This window comes from Chiloscyllium plagiosum, unplaced genomic scaffold, assembly GCF_037043375.1.
Source record: "Chiloscyllium plagiosum isolate Xiang-an unplaced genomic scaffold, Cpla_swu_hap1 HiC_scaffold_7, whole genome shotgun sequence".
Taxonomy (NCBI): domain Eukaryota; kingdom Metazoa; phylum Chordata; class Chondrichthyes; order Orectolobiformes; family Hemiscylliidae; genus Chiloscyllium; species Chiloscyllium plagiosum.
Window position 1 is genome coordinate 106556575 of NW_028270145.1, and position 20864 is coordinate 106577438.

The following is a 20864-nucleotide window of genomic DNA, read 5'->3' on the forward strand; positions in this document are numbered from 1 at the left end:
CCAAATGTTCCGAATGTGATGGCTACAGAGATTCACGAGCAATGATATGAGCGAGAAAATGGAGTTGGAACTCAAGGTCAGTCATGATCACAGGAAGTGCTGGAGAAACTCAGCAGGTCTGGCAGCATTTATGGGAAAGCAGACAGCATTAAAATCTGCTGGAGGTTTACAACATCATCAGCAGGGTGGATAGAGTAAATAGGGAGAAGCTGTCTCTGCTCGTGAAAAGAATGAGAACGAGAGGGCAGAGATTTAAAGTGATCTGCAAAAGAAGCAAAGGGGAAACGAGAAAATGCTTTTTCACACAGCGGGTCGTGAGGGTTTGGAAAGTACTGCCTAGATATGCGATGAAGACAGGTTCAATTGAGGAGTTCAAGAGTGCATTGGATGGTGATTTGGATAGAAATAGTGTGTTTCCATATGAGGAAAAGCAGCTCAAGAAGGCAGCTCACCACCACCTTCTCAAGGGCAACTAGAGATTGGCAATAATTACTGGTCCAGGATCCCCACATCCCATGAGTGAATAAAGACATCTGAAGTCCCTCATTTATCACATAATTCCAAAGCATGGAAACTGGCTATTTGGCCCACTGAGTCCAAACTGACCCTCCCAAGAGCATCCTACCCAATCCCTGTAACTCTGCATTTTCCGTGGCTGATCCACCTAGCCTCCACATCTCTGGACACTTTAGGCAATTTAGCATGGCAATCCACCTAGCCTGCACAAATTTGAACTCTGGAAGGAAACCGGAGCACCTGGAGGAAACCCACATAGACACGGGGAGAATGTGCAAACTCCACACAGACAGTCACCCCAAGGGTGGAATCAAACCTCGGTCCCTGGCTCTGTAAGCCATTGTACCACCCAGGCACCATCTTCACTGCTCTCAGGAGATGTGTGGCAAGGGGACGCAGGGGTGGGCTGGGTATTGAGGAAGAGGAAGGAATGGATTTACCTGTGCCAATGTACATCACGTGGTAGAGCGTGTCCCGGCCTTGCACGATGTCCACAACGATCTTGGAGAAACGCATGTTGTCATGAGTCACAAGGGGGTCAACGGTGACAGGCTGCACCACATCGTTCATGAGGAAGAAGCGCTGAGCATCCTGGAGGCTACGCTCTGTCAGGTTCGCGTTGGGTCCATGGTCTTGGAGGGAACCACACTGCAGAGTGAGCAAGCACAACGGAAACATCCAGCACTGCTTCAGTCCAACACCCCTCAACACCCGTGACATCCCCCACCCTGAGCACATCCAGGTGGCATGGTGGTTTTGGTACAATCGTCGATGGATAGAAGGTGGCCATTCAAATCATCAAGTCCATGCTGAACCTCTACAAGTGCAACTTACCTACTCCCACCGTTTTCCCTACAGCCCTGAAACCTTTTTTTTGGATAAGTGTTTCATATTGGTGAAGAGGAGAAGGCTGAGAGGAGATCTGATAGCAGTGTTCAAAACCGTGAGGGCACTGGATAGAATAGACAGGGCAAAACTGTTCCTGTACGTAAAAGGATCGAGAATGAGATTTAGGGGAATTTGCAAAAGAAGGACATGCAAGAGTGAAACAAATCTTTTCGCGCAATGAGTTGTCAGGGTCTGGAATATACCTGAAAAGTGTGTGGCTGGAAAAGCGCAGCAGGTCAGGCAGCATCCAAGGAGCAGGAGAATCGCGTTTCGGGCATAAGCCCTTCTTCAGGAATGAGGAGGATGTGCCAAGCAGGCTAAGATAAAAGGTAGGGAGGAGGGACTTGGGGGAGGGGCGTTGGGAATACGATAGGTGGAAGGAGGTTAAGGTGAGGGTGATAGGCCGGAGAGGGGGTGGGGGTGCAGAGGTCGGGAAGAAGATTGCAGGTCAAGAAGGCGGTGCTGAGTCCGAGGGTTGGGACTGAGATAAGGTAGGGGGAGGGGAAATGAGGAAGCTGGAGAAATCTGCATTCATCCCTTGTGGTTGGCGGGTTCCTAGGCGGAAGATGAGGCGCTCTTCCTCCAGGCGTCATGTTGCCATGGTCTGCTAGATGCTGCCTGACCTGCTGCGCTTTTCCAGCAACACATTTTTCAGCTCTGATCTCCAGCATCTACAGTCCTCACTTTCTCCTCTGGAATATACCACCTAGAATTGTGGTGGAGGCAGATTCAATTGAGCCATTCAAGAGAGCTTCGGCTGGTTACGTAAAGAGAAACAGTGGGCAGGGTTACGGGAAAAAGGCAGAAGAATTATTTGAAATTATCATACTCATTCAGAGTATGGACACAATGGACTGAATGGCCTCCTCTTCACAATAACAATTGTATGATAGGGTGATATTTGTTAATAAATAACTATAATGATAATAATTCGTATTTTATTGAAAAGGGACTGGAATATAAGAGAAACAAAACCTTACTATGATTATGTAGGACCTTGGACAGTCCACACCTGGCACCGATCAGATTGCTCTCCACGAAGTCAGCACACACTCAATGGAGTGAATGGCCACCTATCAGTGGTGTGGTCCTTTATAAGCACCGATTCTTTGGCTGTCTCTGGTGTCCACAAATAGAATGGAGAGAGAGGGATTGGTGGTTGGGTAAGGGTGTAGAGAATCAGGAAGTGAAGGGGAAGATAACTCAAGGGAGGGAAGGCTCATGCTCCCCTCCTGAGGTAACGTTCCTACCTCTCCTGCATTACTTCACCCACACCCCACCTCACAAGTACTTTGTTTTAATTCACTCATGGGATGAGGGTGTTACTCACTGAGCCAGCCATGACTGCCCCTCCCTAAATACACTCCTCGGGATGGCAGAGTTCATGTTGTGTAGGTACAGGGAGTTCCGGGATTTTGATCCAGCGACAAGGAAGAAATGATGATACAATTTCAAGTCTGGAAGGTGAGTGGATTGGAGGGGAGCTTGCAAGTGATTGGTGTTCCCATATATCTGCTCTACTTATCCATCTAGACTTGGGTTTGGGTTTAGAAGTTGATATCTAAGGACCTTTGGTGAATTTCTGCAGTGCATCTTGTAAATAGTACAGACTGCTACCACTAAGCGTCGGTAGTGGAGGGAGTGGAGATTTGTGGATGTGATGCTTTGTCCTGGGCAATATCAAGCTTCTAGAGTGTTACTGGAGCTGCACCCATCCAGGCAAGTGGGGAGCTTTCCATCACACTTCTGATATTCACACACACACTGCTTTGCCTATCCTGCCAGTGGATTTGTAGGATTTTGCAAAGGCAATGCTGGTGATTACTCTCCAGGGATTTGAATGCCGTCTGTCCATGTTTCTGATGCATACAGGAGGGTGGGGTCCACAACTGCTCTGTTGACAATGAGGTTGGCGTTGGGTTTGGATCACTATGTTTCTCAGACATCTGAAGGCTACACCCACGCATTGGGAGTCAATGCTGGATTTCACTGTTCACATCTGCTTGCACAGAGGAGGGGCCTGAGGTATGGGACACTATCCATGTTGTCCAGGTGGATTTTAATGGTCAGGGAGTGGTGTTGTGTAACAGGAGTAGGCTGGTGGAAAACCTTTGTTGTCTATGTTTAATCTGAAACCCATTCTGTCATGTGTTTCGGTGAATGAACCAATGTTGGTTTGTAGCTCAGTAGAATCAACAGCCTAGTAGATGGTTCCAACAGTCTGTTTCCATGTAGTCTGTCTATGCTGTGTAATATATCTCCAACTTCTTGTCAAGTCTTCTATTGAACCCAAGAGCCAGGCCTCATCCTGCCTGAGAGCCCAGGCAGCCATGCCTCTGTTGAAACCCCAGAGCCCCTGTTCGATGAACAGCACTGGCTTTCTGATTGCAGCTGTTAATTCCACAATGTTTACTTACGCAAGGTTAAGAGGTTTCAATTTCTTGTGGAAGGAGGAATTTTTTGTTAAAGGGTCAAGTGTAAAGTAACGAATGAATACCTCTTATTTTTAACTTTTTTTTACAGATCCTATTTTCACTGCAGAATCCCTTGCTTTATGCAGTGACCAGATGGCAAATCGGAATGGAAATGGCATCACCTGTCATGTTTTACTTGGGGCGGCACGGTGGCTCAGTGGTTAGCACTGCTGCCTCACAGCACCAGGGTCCCAGGTTCGATTCCAACCTCGGGCGACTATCTGTGTGGAGTTTGCACATTCTCCCCGTGTCTGTGCGGGTTTCCTCTGACTGCTTCGGTTTCCTCCCCCAACCAAGGCTGTGGGCCTAGTATGAGCAGTGGGATGGCAGTGGTTAGCACTGCAGCCTCAGTGCCAGGGACCTAGGTTCAATTTTAGCCTCGGGTGACTGTCTGCGTGGAGTTTGCACATTCTTCCTGTGTCTGCGTGGGTTTGCTCTGGTTTCCTCTCACAGTCCAAAGATGTGCAGGTCAGGTGAATTAGTCATGCTAAATTGCCCATAGTGTTAGGTGCATTTTTCAGAGGGAAATGGGTCTGGGTGGGTTGCTCTTTGGAGGGTTGGTATGGACTGGTTGGGCCAAAGGGCCTGTTTCCACACTGTAAGGAATCTAATCTAATCTTAAAAAAAACTATATGTGGGCAAGAAAGTGGAAGGATTAGCTTGGCAGGGTGGCACATGAGGGGCCATTGGGGTGGGGAACATATTCAGGCACAGGGGATATGAGAGGCCAAGGGGAGGGAAGACATAGCTAGGCGTGGGGGGAGGGGGAAAGTGTACAGGAGGATCCATGGAAATGGGTGAGCCGGTGTATAGGCAGACACTAGGGTCCTGGGGTTAGTGGGGGTGGGTTGGCACGGGCATGGGAGGGAAGCATGGCCACTCATGGCTGGAAGGGTGGTGATGGAAGGTTGCAGGGAGGAGCGTGGATGGCAAAGATGGGGAATGGGGGGTGCGTGATAGGAAGTGGAGGAGATAGTGAGGAGTGGGATGGAGCTTACTGCAGCCCCACGCCTGTCACTTTGATAAGGGAGACCTTTCCTGCCACTATCTCCCAAGGCGAGTGAGCCAAGTTGAGAACTTCCCAGGCTCCCGGCACCTTCCCCACAGGTGAACATCCAGGTCAATGAACAAATTCAGAAAAAAAAAATTGGAGGGACAGGAGGGAAATAAACTTGCCGAGCTAGCGGGGAGTAGGGAATCCAGGGATTAATCTATAGAGACTGACAGCATGGAGCTAATGGGCCAAACGACCTCTCTCTCTCTCTCTCTCTGTGCACAGTAACGATGCTATGACAATAGGTGAGAAATGCTGGGAATAATGTCTCAGGAATCAAGAAAGAAATCACTGGGGACATTCAAGATGAAGCCTACGATTAGATTAGATTCCCTACAGCTTGGAAACAGGCCATTTGGCCCAACAAGTCCACACCAATACTCTGAAGAGTAACCCACCCAGACCCATTTCCCTACACTTACCCCTGACTAATGCACCTAACACTATGGGCAATTTAGCATGGCCAATTCACCTAACCTGCATATCTTTGGACTGTGGGAGAAAACCAGAGCACCCAGGGGAAAACCACGCAGACATGGGGAGAATGTGCAAACTCCACACAGACAGTTGCCTGAGGCTGGAATCAAACCTGGGTCCTTGGTGCTGTGAGGCAGCAGTGCTAAACACTGAGCCACTGTGCTGATGTCGGGAGAGCTGGCTGACTGGGAGTGAAAAGCCATCTACCTGGAAGTTGGGAATGGGGTTTGTGGCCGGCAACCAGGCGGATCGAGGGTTCTCCTGGTAGCGGAACGGTCCGTTGAAAGTCTGAGCGATGGAGCTGAGGTTATATGCACAAACTGCAGAGGCTGCAATGCTGTTCCTGTTGAAAACAAAAACAGGGAGGTGATTACAGAGTGTGTGCATCGACAGGACCTGCATTATTCACAGGATGAGCTTACTAGGCCTAGTATTTATTATCTAGCCCCAAACACTGATTGGCTTGATAGGCCCTTTCAGGTTCAACCACATTGCTGTGGGTCTGGAGTCACATGTGAGATCACAGAAGGTAGGAGCAGAAATAGGCCATTCAGTCCATCAAGCCTGCACCGCCATTCAATTGTATCATTTCTGATCTAATAATCCTCAACTCCACTTTCCTGCTTTTTCCCCATAACGCTTGATTTCCTAACTGATTAAAAATGCGTCTAACTCAGGCTTAAATATACTTAATGACCCAGCCTCAAAAACCCCAGTGTGGGAAAGAGTTCCACAGATGCATTACCCTCTGAGGGAATAAATTCCTATTCTTCCCTGATGTTACTAGACTACTGAACGCACCTCTCTAATTTCAAATCTAATGTTGACCATGCATTTGTGCAGCCCCTGTGCAGTCGTAACCCTGCATATCTCGCTCTGTCTGAGCACCCTATAATCTATATATCCTTGTTTGCTATGACCTGCCTGTACTCCTCGTAAAACAAACCTTTTCACTGTACTCAGGTACACGTGACAATAATAAATCAAATCAAACCCATTATTCTGAGATGATGCCCTCTGGTCCTCAACTCATCCACAAGGGGGAAAACAACCTTTCCACATCTACCCTATCAAGAAGCCTTAGACTTTTCAATAAGTTCCTGCCAGACCACATAAAGATGACAGATTTCCTTCCCCAATATTAGACGTTTTTACTTGATGGTCACCAATAGGTCAGCAGTTAATTCCAAAGCCTTACTGAATTCCAATTTCACCACTTGCCACAGTGGGATTTGAACCCATTTTCCCAGAATGATAGAGCCTAAAGCTCTGGATTACTAGTCCAGTGGCATTGTCACTATGCCCCCAACTGCCCAGAATGTATATGTTCTGCTTCCCTCCACCACCTGACTTCCTATTTTAGGCAGACATTCCCACTTCATAGGATCATAGAATATCTCCAGTGTGCAGGCAGGCCATTTAGCCCAGCTAGTCCAAACCAACCCTCTGAAGAGCATCTCACCCAGACCCAAACCTCCTACTGCCCCCACCCTATCCGTAACCCTACATTTTCCATTGCTGATCCACCCGACCTGCACATCTTTGGATTGTGGGAGGAGACCAGAGCACCCGGAGGAAACCCATGCAGACACGGGGAGAATGTGCAAACTCCACACAGACAACCGCTCGAGGCTGGGATTGTACCTGGGTCCCTGACGCTGGTGAGGCAGCAGTGCTAACCACTGAGCCAGTGTGCCACATTCAATTAGACCCACACCCCCACTGTGCTCTGCAAATGTTTTCCCCTTCACATAATAATCCCATTCGAATTGAGTTTCTGGCTTGGGTTGGATGTGTTCATCGGAGGATTTATCCCATCCAGCTGTCCCACTCCCCCCCCCACACTCAGTATGTTCTGATAAAAAGTCATTGACCTGCAAGATCAACTCTATTCCTCTCTCCGTGGATGCTGCCAGATGTGCTAAGTTTGCCTGGCACTTGGTGTTTTTATTTAAGATCTCCAGCATCCGCAGTATCCTCCCTGTGCACATTCATTCTTCCCTGGGATGAGAGTCACAAACGGTCTCCCCTGCCAAGGGCTGTCAAAGCTCTCCCTAGAGTTCTGCTCAACTGGTTCCCTCAGCAGTCATCACAGAAAAGCCATGAGCAGATGATCTGATGCTGTCATAAAGTCATAGAGCACAGAAACAGGCCTTTTGATCCAACCAATCCATACAACCGTAATCCCAAACTAAAATTCCTCTTGCTTGCACTTAGCCCATATCCCTCCAAACATTTCTTATTTATGTATTTTAAACACTATAACAGTAACTGCATCTATCACTTCCTCTGGAAGCTCATTGCACACATGAACAACACTCTGTGTCAAAAAGTTGCCCCTCATGACTTTTTAAAATCTTTCTCCTCTCACCTTGAAAATATGCCCCCAGTCTTAAAATCCCCCACCTTAGGAAAAAGATACCTTACCTATACCCCTCATGATTTTATAAACCTCTATAACGTCATCCCTCACCATCCTTCACCCAGTGCCAAAGGTCCCAACCTCTTTTAATAACTCAAACCCTCCAATCCCAGCAACTTCCTGGTAAATCTATCCTGATCCCTCTCCAGCTTAATAAATCCTTCTTTAACAGGGTGACCAGAATTGTCAATGGAACCTTACAAACTGGCTACGGTGTTCTGTAAGTCCCAACAGACGTGTATGGGGAAGCGGGAGACGTTGGTAAGATGAATCTGTCAGTTCCATAAGAAATACTTAAAGAAATACAATGCAGTACATTTGAGTGTATTTGTATTGAAAAAAAATCTAAACATCAAAAGCTCGCTGGGTATTGGAAACTTTGATAGGGTGTAATCAGGATTCTCGACAGAACCAGCTCTTCCACCTTCCGCAGCATCTGACGCTGAAGAGATGGGTTTAGATATACAGAGGAACCTCGATTATCCGGCACTCGATTATCCAAATTTTGGATTATCCAAACAAGATCGCAAGGTCCTGATGCTTGGCTGAACTGTTTGATCCGGCAAAAGTGCGCAGCGTCACAGCAACTCAGAGCAAACTCTAATAGATGCTGTCATACAAGGAACAGAGGAACTGAAGGAGACCATTCAGCCCTTTAAGCCTATTCCACATGCCTCCTCCTCCTCCAGGAAAGCAGAGTGCACAGCAAACTCCCACAAAATAACATGAGATAAATAACAGGATTTTCAATTAAGTTGTCAGGACATGAGGGATAGCTCCCCATGCTCTCCTTTCAAGAGTGTTGTGGGATATTTTTCTATCCATCCAAGAGGGCATATTGAGTTTAGTTTCTCAACCCTGACTTCTGACAGTCAGCTGCAGAAATAAAGAGAGAGAAAAGGGATTCAGATAATGCACGAATCCACAATTCCACTCAGAGAAGGCGCTTGTACCATTCTGCTGTGACTTGCGTTGCTGTCTGCAGTAATCCTGGGATCAAGCGATGTGTGTTTATGAACCAGAGAGGATGACAGCAAACAAGCCTAAATGGGGCTGTTTGGTGTGTATCAACCGTAAATCTGGAGCAAACTGGAAGTGACATCTCCGATTAAATACAAGGCTCAAGTTACTGCTCGCTCAGCTGTGCTAAATTTTCCTGAAGAAAAAAAATGTAATCAGCATTTAGCAGCAACTGGCTTGACATGGGGTTGAGTTGTACACTTCGACCCTTCCACACAATACCCAAATGAATTCTGGGCCTGTTTAAAAGATGGCTTCATTTGTTACTGAGTGACAAGTACGATGTTATTACAGCGTTCTGGCTGACTGCCAGGAGCTGCTTGCTTCCGTCTTGAATCTCCAGCAGCGAGACAGAAAGGAATGATGACAAAGGGCTGAAACACCTTGCTTCAGGCCGTTGGCCACCGAGTGACTCACAGCAAACGGAAACATGAAAAGATGTAGAATTTCTCTCCTAGCTCGGTGCATTAAGTCACAAAATTGTTACACTGCAGAAAGAGGCCATTCAGCCCATCGTGTCTCTGCTCTGAATGACCATTTCGCTAAATGCCTTCATAGAATCACACAGCCTACCCCCCCCCCCCCCCCCCCCTCCGTCACCTCCACCATTAATAGCACCAAGAATTGTAGAAGAGGCCTATTAAGTCCACACCAACCCCAGAAGAGTTCCCACCCAGACCCACCTCCCCTATCCCTGTATTTTTCCATGGCTAACCCACTTAGCCTGCGCAACCCAGCACACAATGGGCAATTTAGCATGGCCAATCCACTTAACCTGCACATCTTTGGACTGTGGGAGGAAACTGGAGCAAACCCACGCAGACACAGGGAGAATGTGTAAACTCCACACAGGCAGTCACCCGAGGGTGGAATCAAACCCAGGTCATTGGTGCTATGAGGCAGCAGTGCTAACCAGTGACCCATACCTCCCTGAGTTAGGCCCATAGCCTTGAATAAAAGAACAAAGAAAGATAAAAGAAAATTTACAGCCCAGGAACAGGCCCTTCGGCCCTCCAAGCCTGAGCCGATCCAAATCTACTGTCTAAACCTGTCGGTCAATTCCTAAGCATCTGTATCCCTCTGCTCCCCACCTACTCATGCATCTGTACAGACGCATTTTAAATGAATCTACCGTGCCTGCCTCTACCACCTCTGCTGGCAACGAGTTCCAGACACCCACCATCCTCTGTGTGAAGTACTGACTGCGTGTATCCCCCTTAAGCTTTCCACCTCTCACTTTGAAAGCATGACCTCTCGTTATTGAATCCTTCACCCTGGGAAAAAGCTTGTCTCTATCCACCCTGTCTATACCCTTCATGATTTTGTAAACCTCAATCAGGTCCCCCCTCAATCTCCTTTTATCAAGTGAAAATAAACCTAACCTACTCAACCTGTGATATGGCACTCCCAGCGCTCATCCAAGTCCTTTTTTAAAGGCTGTGAGGTTTCCGTCTCAACTACTCTCCCAGGCAATGCATTCCAGATCCCCACCACCCTCTGGGTGATGAGATTTTTTTCTCAAGTTCTCTCTAAAGCTGCTATTTTTCACTTTAAAGTGATGCCACCTTGTTGTTGGCTGCCTTTTCCTGCCTTCTCCCCCACCACTTCACTGTACATTATTTCTTCTCAATAATGCTCTAAGCAGCGCTCTGAAAGCTCGTACCTTTTGGAAAGCACTAATTGAATCTGCCTCCATCAGAATCTGAGGCAGCGTGTTCCGAATTCTAACAACTTGCAGCAAGAAACTCATTTTCCTCACTTCATTTTCTATCCTTTCAAGGTAAATGCCTTACTCAGTCAATCCCACACCAGGGCAGGTCCAACAATAACAATTATTTACACTGTAAAGCTACTTTAATGTAAAATCAATAAATAAAATAAAGCCGTTCAACAAAAATTAGAAAACATTTCCTCATGAGAAGGTTGCTGGAAGAGTGGTACTCTTGTTCCCAAAAAGCAGCAGATGCAAAATCATTCCATAATTTTAAATATTTTTTCTGAGTCATACAGAACGAAAACAGACCCTTTGGCCCAACTCATCCACACTAACCAGACATCCCAATCTGATCTAGTTCCATTTGCCTGCATTTGACCCATACAGGCAGAAAACTAGCCACCAGGATACATGAACACCAACTATCCACAAAAAGACATGACCCTCTTTCACTAGTATCTAGATGAGGAAGGACACCACTTTGACTGGGACAACACATCCATCCTAGGACAAAGACACGCACGAGAATTCCTAGAAGCATGGCATTCCAACTGGAACTCTATCGACAAACACATCGAGTTAGACCCCATCTACCACTCCCTAAGAAAAGGAACAGGAAGTGACTTCACCACAGGAAATAACATCACCAACCCAAAAAAACCCAAACATATAAATAGAAAGCAGGAACTTTCAGCAGTGCTTCGCCTGAGGCCCACTGAAGATGTTACCTAGTAGGGTAAGGAAATGTCTGGAAATAAACCTTCCAGCTCCGCGAGCAAACCTACATTCATATCTCTCTAAACCCTTCCTATTCATATAACAAACCAGAGGCCAACCTAATAAAGCAGCCAAGATAGAGTTGGGAAACACATGGTGGAAGAAGATCAGAAACAGAACAGCCATGATATCTATAAATCTGTAAAACCCTAACAGGCCTAGATAGGGTAAACACAGGAAGGATGTTCCTGATGACCAGGGAGTTCAGATCCAGGGCTCTCAGTCTAAGGATAGAGAATAGATTACTTAGGACTGAGGATGAGGAGAAATTTCTTCAACCAGAGAGCGGTGAGCCTGTGAATTCTCTGCCACAGAAAGCGGTTGAGATCAAAACACCAAATGTTTTAAAGGAGGAGTTAGCTAAAGTGCTTAGAGCTAAAAGGATCAAAGGGTATGGGGAGAAAGTGAGAACAGGGTACTGAGTTGGATCATCAGCCATATGACATTGTAATGTGAAGTAGGTTTGAAGGGCTGAATGGCCTACTCCTGTTCCTATTAGAGATGTTACAGATAAGCTCCAGGGAATGTGTGAGGATGGGGGCCAAACAAATGGGTGTGGTGTACCATGACAGCCAATCCCCAGACAGAAAGAGCTGTAAGCAGCTGCAGCAAGAGCTCTGGGATTGCTGCTCTACCCGTCAGAGTCAAACACAACTGGGAATGAGGGGGCACCACAGCTCAAACAGAGAGACCTCATCTCCTTCAAAAACAGAATCTGCTGCAAAAACTCAGCAGGTCTGGCCACATTTGTGGAGCGAGAAAGCAGAGTTAACGATCCAGGTCTGGTGACCCGTCTTCACAAGGCTTCTGAAGAAGAGTCAACAGACTTGAAACTGTCAACTCTGTTTCTCTTCCCATTGATGCTGCCAGACCTGCTGAGTTTCTCCAGCAATTTCTGTCTTTGCTTCAGATTTGCAGCATCAGTTGTTCTTTGTTTTTTTTTTGACCTCATCTCCTGCCCTTCTGGCCCAAGTGCATAGTGATTTAAAAGGTAGGAGCTCTAGGTAGGATCTTTTGTCATATACCCACCCAACATCGGGGGTAAAAAAAAACTCCAGGCCTGGGTCCCATTTCTGTAAGATGCATTCTGGGAAAGCCACGGAAGGTGTGTACAAATTTGAACCTATTGTTTCAAATGTCTTTTTTATTGCCACCACAACAATTTCAGGTTTCTGATGACTGCATTGAGCTTTGCTGCATCTCTGGGAATATTAGCAGGCTGGTCGGGAGTCTTAGACATAATTCTAACAGCACTCAAAGTGAGCCAGGTCTGAAACTGGGATCTTTTTTTGTCGTCAGATCCAAGGTTCATTCTCTAAAACAGTTCCACCATAGTCAACTCCTGTAGGACAGCGTAGGTGACCCTTCCTTGACACAATGTCTCCAGGTCAGCTTGAAGAATGAGGTCATTTCAGGATTATCTTCGCTGTACTCTTGCTTCATTTGGTTGTCTGAGTTGAAGGATTTTCTGCAGACCTTCAGTAATAAACGACGTGAAGACTGGATGAATATTTTCTTGAAAGAAAATCCCTGGTGCTGCATTCTGAAACCTTCCAGGCTTATCGAATGCTGAGTGAGCAATATCAATCAGTCACCTGGGTCAATTCATTCAGAACTTAATTGAACGGGTTTATCCTTCCCTTTCAGGGCTAAAGTAAAACAAAATTCAATGGTCCTGTTTCAAAAAAGAAGCAGATTGTTCCCAGTGTACTGCTAGTAATTAAAAAGTCACCACAATCCCCCTCACTCAGAGAGTGAGTGATAACTGACGGTCAGTTTAACCTGAGGGTCACCACACCTCAGGGGAGAGATGAGGTTGAGAGGGTGGTACTGTCACGTAACCTCAATTGTTGCAGGATTGAACCAATGCTGTTGGTATCACTCTGCATTGTGAACTAGCCAATACACAGAGCAGTTCAGGGAACACATCTGGGACACACGCACCAAACAACCCCACCGACCTGCGGCCTACCACTTCAACTCCCCCTCACAGTTCCCCAAGGAGATGTAAATCCTGGGCCTCCTCAGAGAGTAGTAAGAGTATGGAATGCTTTTCCTGCAACCGTCGTAGATTCGCCAACTTTAAGTGCATTTAAGTCATCATTGGACAAGCATATGGACGTACATGGAATAGTGTAGGTGGGATGGACTTCAGATTAGTATGAAAGGGCGGTGCAACATCGAGGGCCGAAGGGCCTGTACTGCGCTGTAATGTTCTATGTTCTATGTTCTACCGCCAAATCAAAGCCACCCATCAACTGGAAGAAGAACACCTCATCTTCCGCCTCAGGGCCCTATAACCACATGGCATCAATATTGATTTTGCCAGTTTCCAAATCTCCCCAATCCCCGTCTCGTCCCAGATCCAACCCTCCAACTCGGCACTGCCCTCTTGACCTGTCCTATCTGTCCATCTTCCTTCCCACATATCTGTTCCACCCTCCCCACCGACCTATTACAATTATCCCCCACCTGCATCCACCTATCGCCTTCCCACCTACTTTCCCCCAAGCCCCACCCCACCTATTTATCTCTCAGCCCAGTTCCCCCTCCACATTCCTGATGAAGGGCTTATGCCCAAAACGTCGGCTCTCCTGCTCCTCGGATGCTGCCTGACCCGCTGTACTTTTCCAGTGCCACACTTTTTAACTCTGCATTGTGAACTAGCCCAACTGAGCTAAGTGACTGGAAAAAGTGATTACTCTATAACCAGCATCATTAACACAGATCATGTTGTTATTATCACACGGTAATTGGAGGAGCTTGCTGTGTGTAAATTAGCTCCCACAGTTCCCACATTGCAACAACAACTGCAGGACACATCTACAATTCCTCACTGCCAATAAAGCTCATGAAAGATGCCAAATAACTGCACAGCTCTTTCTTTTTCAAAGATGTAGCTCTTATATCAGATCAACTGCATTGACCAATGATTATAAAGTTTCATCGAAAACATAAAAACAGAAGGAACTGCGTATGTTGTAAATCAGAGACAAAAATTGAAATTGCCAGAAAAGTTCAGCAGGTCTAGCAAAATCTGTGAAGAGAAATCCGTTCTGAGGAAGGAACACTCGACCCAAAACCTTAACTCTGATTTCTCTTCACAGGTGCTGCCAGACCTGCTCAGCTTTTCCAGCATCTTCGATTTTTGTCTCTTCATCTAAAAAGTATTCCTCTATTTTTTTTTCACAGGATTACACATATCACTGGCAAGCCCAGCACGTGTTGACCATTCCAATTTCTTTGAAAAGGTGGTGGTGAGCTGCCTTCTTGAACCGCTGCAGTCCATGTGCTGTAGGTAGACCCCCAAGTGTCATTGGGGAGGGAGTCCTTGTACGTTGATCCAGCAACACTGAAGGAACAGCAATGCATTTCCAAGTCAGTGGTGTCCCCATGTATCTGCTGTGCTTGTCCTTCCAAACAGTAGAGGCTATGTGTGAGAAGAAATGCCTTTCAGACAGAGTCTACCACTGGGAGGGCCATGACTGCTTACATTTGGAAACTGGGAATCGATATTTTTACATCGACCTGTTCAGACATGTTATGTCTGGGAGAAGGTGGGACTAAACCCTGACCTTCTGACCCAGAGGTTGGGGCGCTGCCAAACCGCAAAAGCCCTCAAGGTATCTTAATCAACCTGTTGGAACATGTTGTAAACATAGCTTTTTTAAATTAACCTGTTCAGACATGTCTGTAGAGCCAGTTATGAAATATTGTTCATTAGATGCTGACAAGCTCACAGTTCTTTCCCCATTCCTCATATACTAGGAGTGACTTTACATTGTTAATTGTACATTACTTTGGTTTACTTGTATTCGGATGGCTGGTATTAATTCGGCAAAGTCAGAAGTCACGCAACACCAGGTTATAGTCCAACAGATGAAGTCACTTTACCCGACAAAGGGACAGTGCTCCAAAAGCTTGTGATTTCAAATAAACCTTTGGACCAAAACTCGGCGTCATGTGACTTCTGACTTTGTCCACCCCAGTCTCACAGCAGCGCCTCCACATTCACAGGTATTAATTAGACAGTCACCTGGGCTTCTCTGATTCCTGACATGTGAGGAGAGACTGAATCCATTAGGATTGTACTCACTGCATTTTATAGCAATGGAAGGGGAATCTCATAGAAATCTATATAATTCTATCAGACTGGACAGGGCAAATGCAGAAAGGATGTTCTTAATGATGGAAGCAGGGATTGCAGTTTGGGGAAATGGGCTAAACCATTTAGGACTGTGGACAAATTAGATGTGGAGAAATGTCTTCATTCAGAGAGTGGTGAGCCTATGGAATTCACTGCCATAGAAATCAGTTGGAACCAAAATATTGTAATGATTTCAAGAAGGAGTTGAATATAGCCCTTGAGCACATAGGATCAAAGGATATGGGGGAAAAGCAGCAACATAATTGAATAATCAGCTAAGATTGTGGTGCAGCTCGACGGGCCACATGGCCTATTCTTTGTGCCATGTTAGAATAGCAGGCTGAGAAAAGGTGCTTTTATTTGGAGGTATATGATAATAAACTTTGGAAAATATTGAGAAGACACAAACATAATACTTCGGATCAGGAGCAGGTGCCCTTCTGCTGAAACAGTGCTCTCCAGGGTCTAAACTATCAACAGAAATTGCTGGAAAAGCTCAGCAGGTCTGGCAGCGTCTGTGGAGAGAAATCAGAGTTAATGTTTCGGGTCGAGCGACCCTTCCTTGGAACTGATGGTAGTTGGGAAAAGAAATTGTTTTTTATGCAGAAGGTAGAGTGGGGGGGGGGGGGGGGGGGGTGAGGTAGGGAGTAAACAATAAGTGGATATTGAGTGCAAAGAGAGAGAAGAACAAAGGATTGAGTAACAATCAGCCAAGGAGAATGAATGGCTGCCAATGGGGACTATTAGTGGCTAACAATGGGTTGTGTGTAATAGTAGACTATGTGATAACAAGGTCTGGTGTGTGGGGCTTGAGGTAAGGACATTAGAGAAGGCGCCTCAAACCCTAAAACTGTCGATATTGACTCCAGAAGGCTGTAGAGTTCCCAAGCAGAACATGAGGTGCTGTACTTGCAGATTGTGCTGAGTTTCACCTCGACCCCTTGGTTTAGATTGCCTCAGAGAGGGACAATCCCCCTACCATCGACCCTATCAAAACCTTATAAATCTTACACATTTCAACAAGATCAGTTCTCATTCTTCTAAAACCCAGTCAGCATTGGCTCAATCAGCTGAATCTTTCTTCACTAGATTAACCCTTTTGTCCCAGGAATCAGCTCGGTGAATTTTCTTTCACTTGCATATGGGGAGGTTGCAATGTTGTGATAATGTCACTGGATAAGTAATCCAGAGGTTCACCATAGCACAGAAATCTGAAGTAAGTGAATTAATCTGAAATCGAAAGGCAGTCGTTTGGATATAGAACTCAAAGAGATTCGAAGGGAGTAGATGGAGGGTGGTGTTGGAGGATTGCTCTTCAGATTGGAGGAGAAAGTGAGGACTGCAGATGAGGCCTGTGACCAGTGCCACAAGGATCGGTGCTGGGTCCACTGCTTTTCAATTTATATAAATGATTTGGATGTGAACATAGGAGTTTTAGTTAGTAAGTTTGCAGATGGCATAGAATTGGATGTGTAGTGGACAGCGAAGAAGGTTACCACAGAGTACAACAGGACCCTGATCAGATGGGCCAATGGGCTGAGGAGAGGCAGTTGGAGGTTAAATTTAGATAAATGTGAGGTGCTGCATATTGGAAAGGCAAATCAGAGCAGGACTTACACACTTAATGGTAAGGTGCTGGGGAGTGTTGCTGAATGAAGAGACCTTGGAGTGCAGATTCATAGCTCCTTGAAAATAGAGCCGCAGGTAGATAGGATAATGAAGAAGGCGTTTGGTATGCTTTCCTTTATTGGTCAGTGCACTGAGTAATGGAGCTGGGATATCATATTGTGGCTGTACAGGACATTGATTAATCACTTTTGGAATATTGCGTGCAATTCTGGTCTCCCTCCTGTAGGAAGGATGTTCTGAAACTTGAAAAGATGCAGAAAAGATTTACAAGCATGTTGCCAGCGATAGCAGGTTTGAGCTATAGGGAGAAGCTGAACAGGCTGGGGCTGTTTTCTCTGGAGCGTTGGAGGCTGAGGCGTGACCTTATAGAGGTTTATAAAATCATGAGGGGCATGGACAGGATAAATAGACAAGGTCTTTTCCCTGGGGTGGGGGAGTCCAGAACTAGGGGGCATAGGTTTAATTTGAGAGGGAAAAGATTGAAAAGGGATCTAAGGGGAACATTTTCATGCAGAGTGCGCGTATGGAATGAGCTGCCAGAGGAAGTGGTGGAGGCTGATAAAATTACAACATTTAAAAGGCATCTGGATGGGTATATGAACTGGAAGGGTTAAGAGAGATATGGACCATATGCTGGCAAATAGGACTAGATTAATTGAGGATGTCTGACCGGCATAGACAAGTTGGATGGAGGGGTCTATGTCCATGTTGTACAGCTTGATTTCTCTATGACTCTATAATTGATTTTCTAGGGGCAGAATTGGATGAAGCTACGGCTCAAAGTGTTAAGCTAGAGAGGGTTCCGAAGAGATTTACAGGATGTTGTCGGGTATGGAAGGTTTGAGTTATAAGAAGAGGTTGAATAGATTAGATTAGATTACTTACAGTGTGGAAACAGGCCCTTCGGCCCAACAAGTCCACACCAACCCGCCACCCACCCATACCCCTACATTTACCCCTTTTTACCTACACTACAGGCAATTCACCTGGCCTGCACATCTTTGGACTGTAGGAGGAAACCGGAGCACCAGGAGGAAACCCACGCAGACACGGGGAGAATGTGCAAACTCCACACAGTCAGTCACCTGAGTCGGGAATTGAACCCGGGTCTCTAGCGCTGTGAGGCAGCAGTGCTAACCACTGTGCCACCGTGCCGCCCCCAGAATAGGCTGGGACATTTTCACTGGAGAGTAGGAGGTTGGGAGGTGATCTTACAAAGTTTTTAAAGATCATGAGGATAACAGATAGGTGTCTTCCCTCTCAGATAGGGATTTCAAGACTTGGAGCACATTTTTAAAGTGAAAGGAGAGAGATTTTAAAAAGAGATGGGCAGATTTTTCACACAGAGGATGGTGTGTGTGTGGAATGAACTTCCTGAGGAAGTGGTGGATTTGGGCACAATTACAACATTTAGGTGGTACAGTGGCTCAGTGGTTAGCACTGCTGCCTCACAGCACCAGGGTCCCAGGTTCAATTCCAGCCTTGGGTGACTGCCTGTGTGGAGTTTGCACATTCTCCCCGTGTCTGCGTGGGTTTCCTCCCACAGTCCAAAGATGCGCAGGTTGGGTGAATTGGGTGTGCTAAATTGCCCATAGTGTTGGACGCATTAGTCAGAGGGAAATGGGTCTGGGTGGGTTACTATTTGGAGGGTCGGTGTGGGCCGAAGGACCTGTTTCCACACTGTAGGGAATCTAATCTAACCAAAAAGGCACTTCGGTAAGTACATGAATAGGAACAGTTTGGTGGGATATGGGTCTGGAGCAGGCAGGTTGGATTAGTTTAGTTTGGGATTATGTTCAACAGGGACTGGTTGGGCCGACGGATCTATTTCCATGCTGTTAACTCTCAGACTATGACTATGTAAAAGGCCAGAACATTAGCTGCACAGTAACTTCATAACATGCTGAAGATCACAGAGCAAAGCCGAGGAAAGCTCAAAATCAAGACACTGACAAAGTGAGGGGGAGGACTACTCCCATCTTTGTCCATGGTGTGCCTGAGATATTGTGTGTGTCAGGAGAGGATCCCAAGCTGGCTTAGCTTGGTACTTTTGTAAGCACTGCACTAGCTGATGTGACTCTTAATCTCATTGCTCATGTTGGACCAGTGAAGCATTTCTCTTATCATAGAGTCATAGAGATGTACAGCACCCTTCAGTCCATGCCGACCAGAAATCCCAACCCAATCTAGTCTCATTTGCCAGCACCCAGCCCATATCCCTCCAAACCCTTCCTATTCATATACTCATCCAAATACCTCTTAAACGTTGCAGTTGTACCAGCCTCCACCACTTCCTCTGGCAGCTCATTTCATATACGCACCACCCTCTGCATGAAAAAGTTACCCCTTAGGTCCCTTTAATATCTTTCCCCTCTCACACTAAACCTATGACCTGGACCTAGTTCTGGACTCCCCCACCCCAGGGAAAAGACCTTGTCTATTTCCCCTATCCATGCCCCTTGCGATTTTGCAAACCTCTATAAGGTCACCCCTCAGCCTCAGACACTCCAGGGAAAACAGCCCCAGCCTGTTCAGCGTCTCCCTATAGCTCAAAACCTCCAACCCTGGCAATGTCCTTGTAAATCTTTTCTGAATCCTTTCAAGTTTCACAATATCCTGCCGATAAGAAGGAGACCAGAATTGCACACAATATTCCAACAGCGGCCTAACGAATATCCTGTACAGTGGCAACATGGCCTCCCAACTCCTGTACTCAATACTCTGACATATAAAGAAAAGCATACGTAACACCTTCTTCACTATCCTATCTACCTGCGACTCCACTTTCAAGGAACTAAGAACCTGCACTCCAAGGTCTCTTTGTTGAGCAACATTCTCCAGGACCTTAGCATTCATCGTATAAGTCCTACTTGATTTGCTTTTCCTTGCATTTATCTAAATTAAATCATCCCCAATCAAGCCTTAATTCCTTGATGGCCTGCACCATTTTGTTTCACCATCTCCTCTCGTTCCTCCTTAGGGATCATGACTCTATTTCTTTCACACAATATGCCATCATGTGCTATTACTTCTTTTCCGCACATTCAAAACACTCTTCAGCAAGTATGTCTTTAATGTTTCAGATCACCCGTTCATAGTTCCCGAAATGCCTGTGGGGAATGTGTGGTGTTGTGGTAACATCACTGGACTAGTATTCATTACAGCCCCAGGCTAATGGGGACATGGATTTCAAACACATCGTGGCAGTTGGTGAGATTTTCATTCAATTAAACAAAACGAAACCTAATGATGACCACGTAACCATCACTTGCTGCAAAACACTTATTTGGTTCACTAGTAGTTTCTAGGGAGGGAAAACTACTGTTCTTATCTAGTTTGGCCAACCCATTCCTCCAGACTGCAGCAGCTTAGTGGATTCGTCATTGGCTCTGAGCTACTGGGCATGGACAATGAATTCTGCCCTAGTTAGCAACATCTGTATCCCATGAAAGATTAACAAAAAGTTGCATTTTGCGTGGTTTCCTTAACTCAAGCAAGGCACTTGTATTTCAGATTCAATGATTCTGCTGGGTTGAAGTGTTGCTTCTCATGAAACTGTCAGATGTCATGCTCTATTTTAGCATCCCCTTGACGTTTTCCACAGGGAGTGCTGCTCTTGACAGCATGTCAACAATCTACATCAGTTCCCCTTGATTGTATCCAACATCCGAATGGTATCCCCGCAAATGATATAACATTTTTTTGGAGATTCTTTGGAACAAATGGAAGCGGTTTATAAAGATGCT

The 20864-nt window shown here is 46.1% G+C and overlaps 1 protein-coding gene across 3 annotated transcripts in view; it reads right to left on the minus strand.

Annotated features, from left to right (window-relative positions):
• sema5ba (sema domain, seven thrombospondin repeats (type 1 and type 1-like), transmembrane domain (TM) and short cytoplasmic domain, (semaphorin) 5Ba) overlaps window positions 1–20864 on the minus strand; it is a 324529-nt gene that overhangs the window by 105981 nt on the left and 197684 nt on the right. For all 3 annotated transcript variants that reach the window (XM_087989341.1, XM_087989339.1, XM_087989340.1), the window contains exons 10-11: window positions 5617–5752; window positions 957–1164 (exon numbers count right to left, since the gene is read on the minus strand). In XM_087989341.1, the coding sequence (XP_087845467.1) occupies window positions 957–1164; window positions 5617–5752 (344 nt within the window). The remainder of the gene's footprint in view (window positions 1–956; window positions 1165–5616; window positions 5753–20864) is intronic.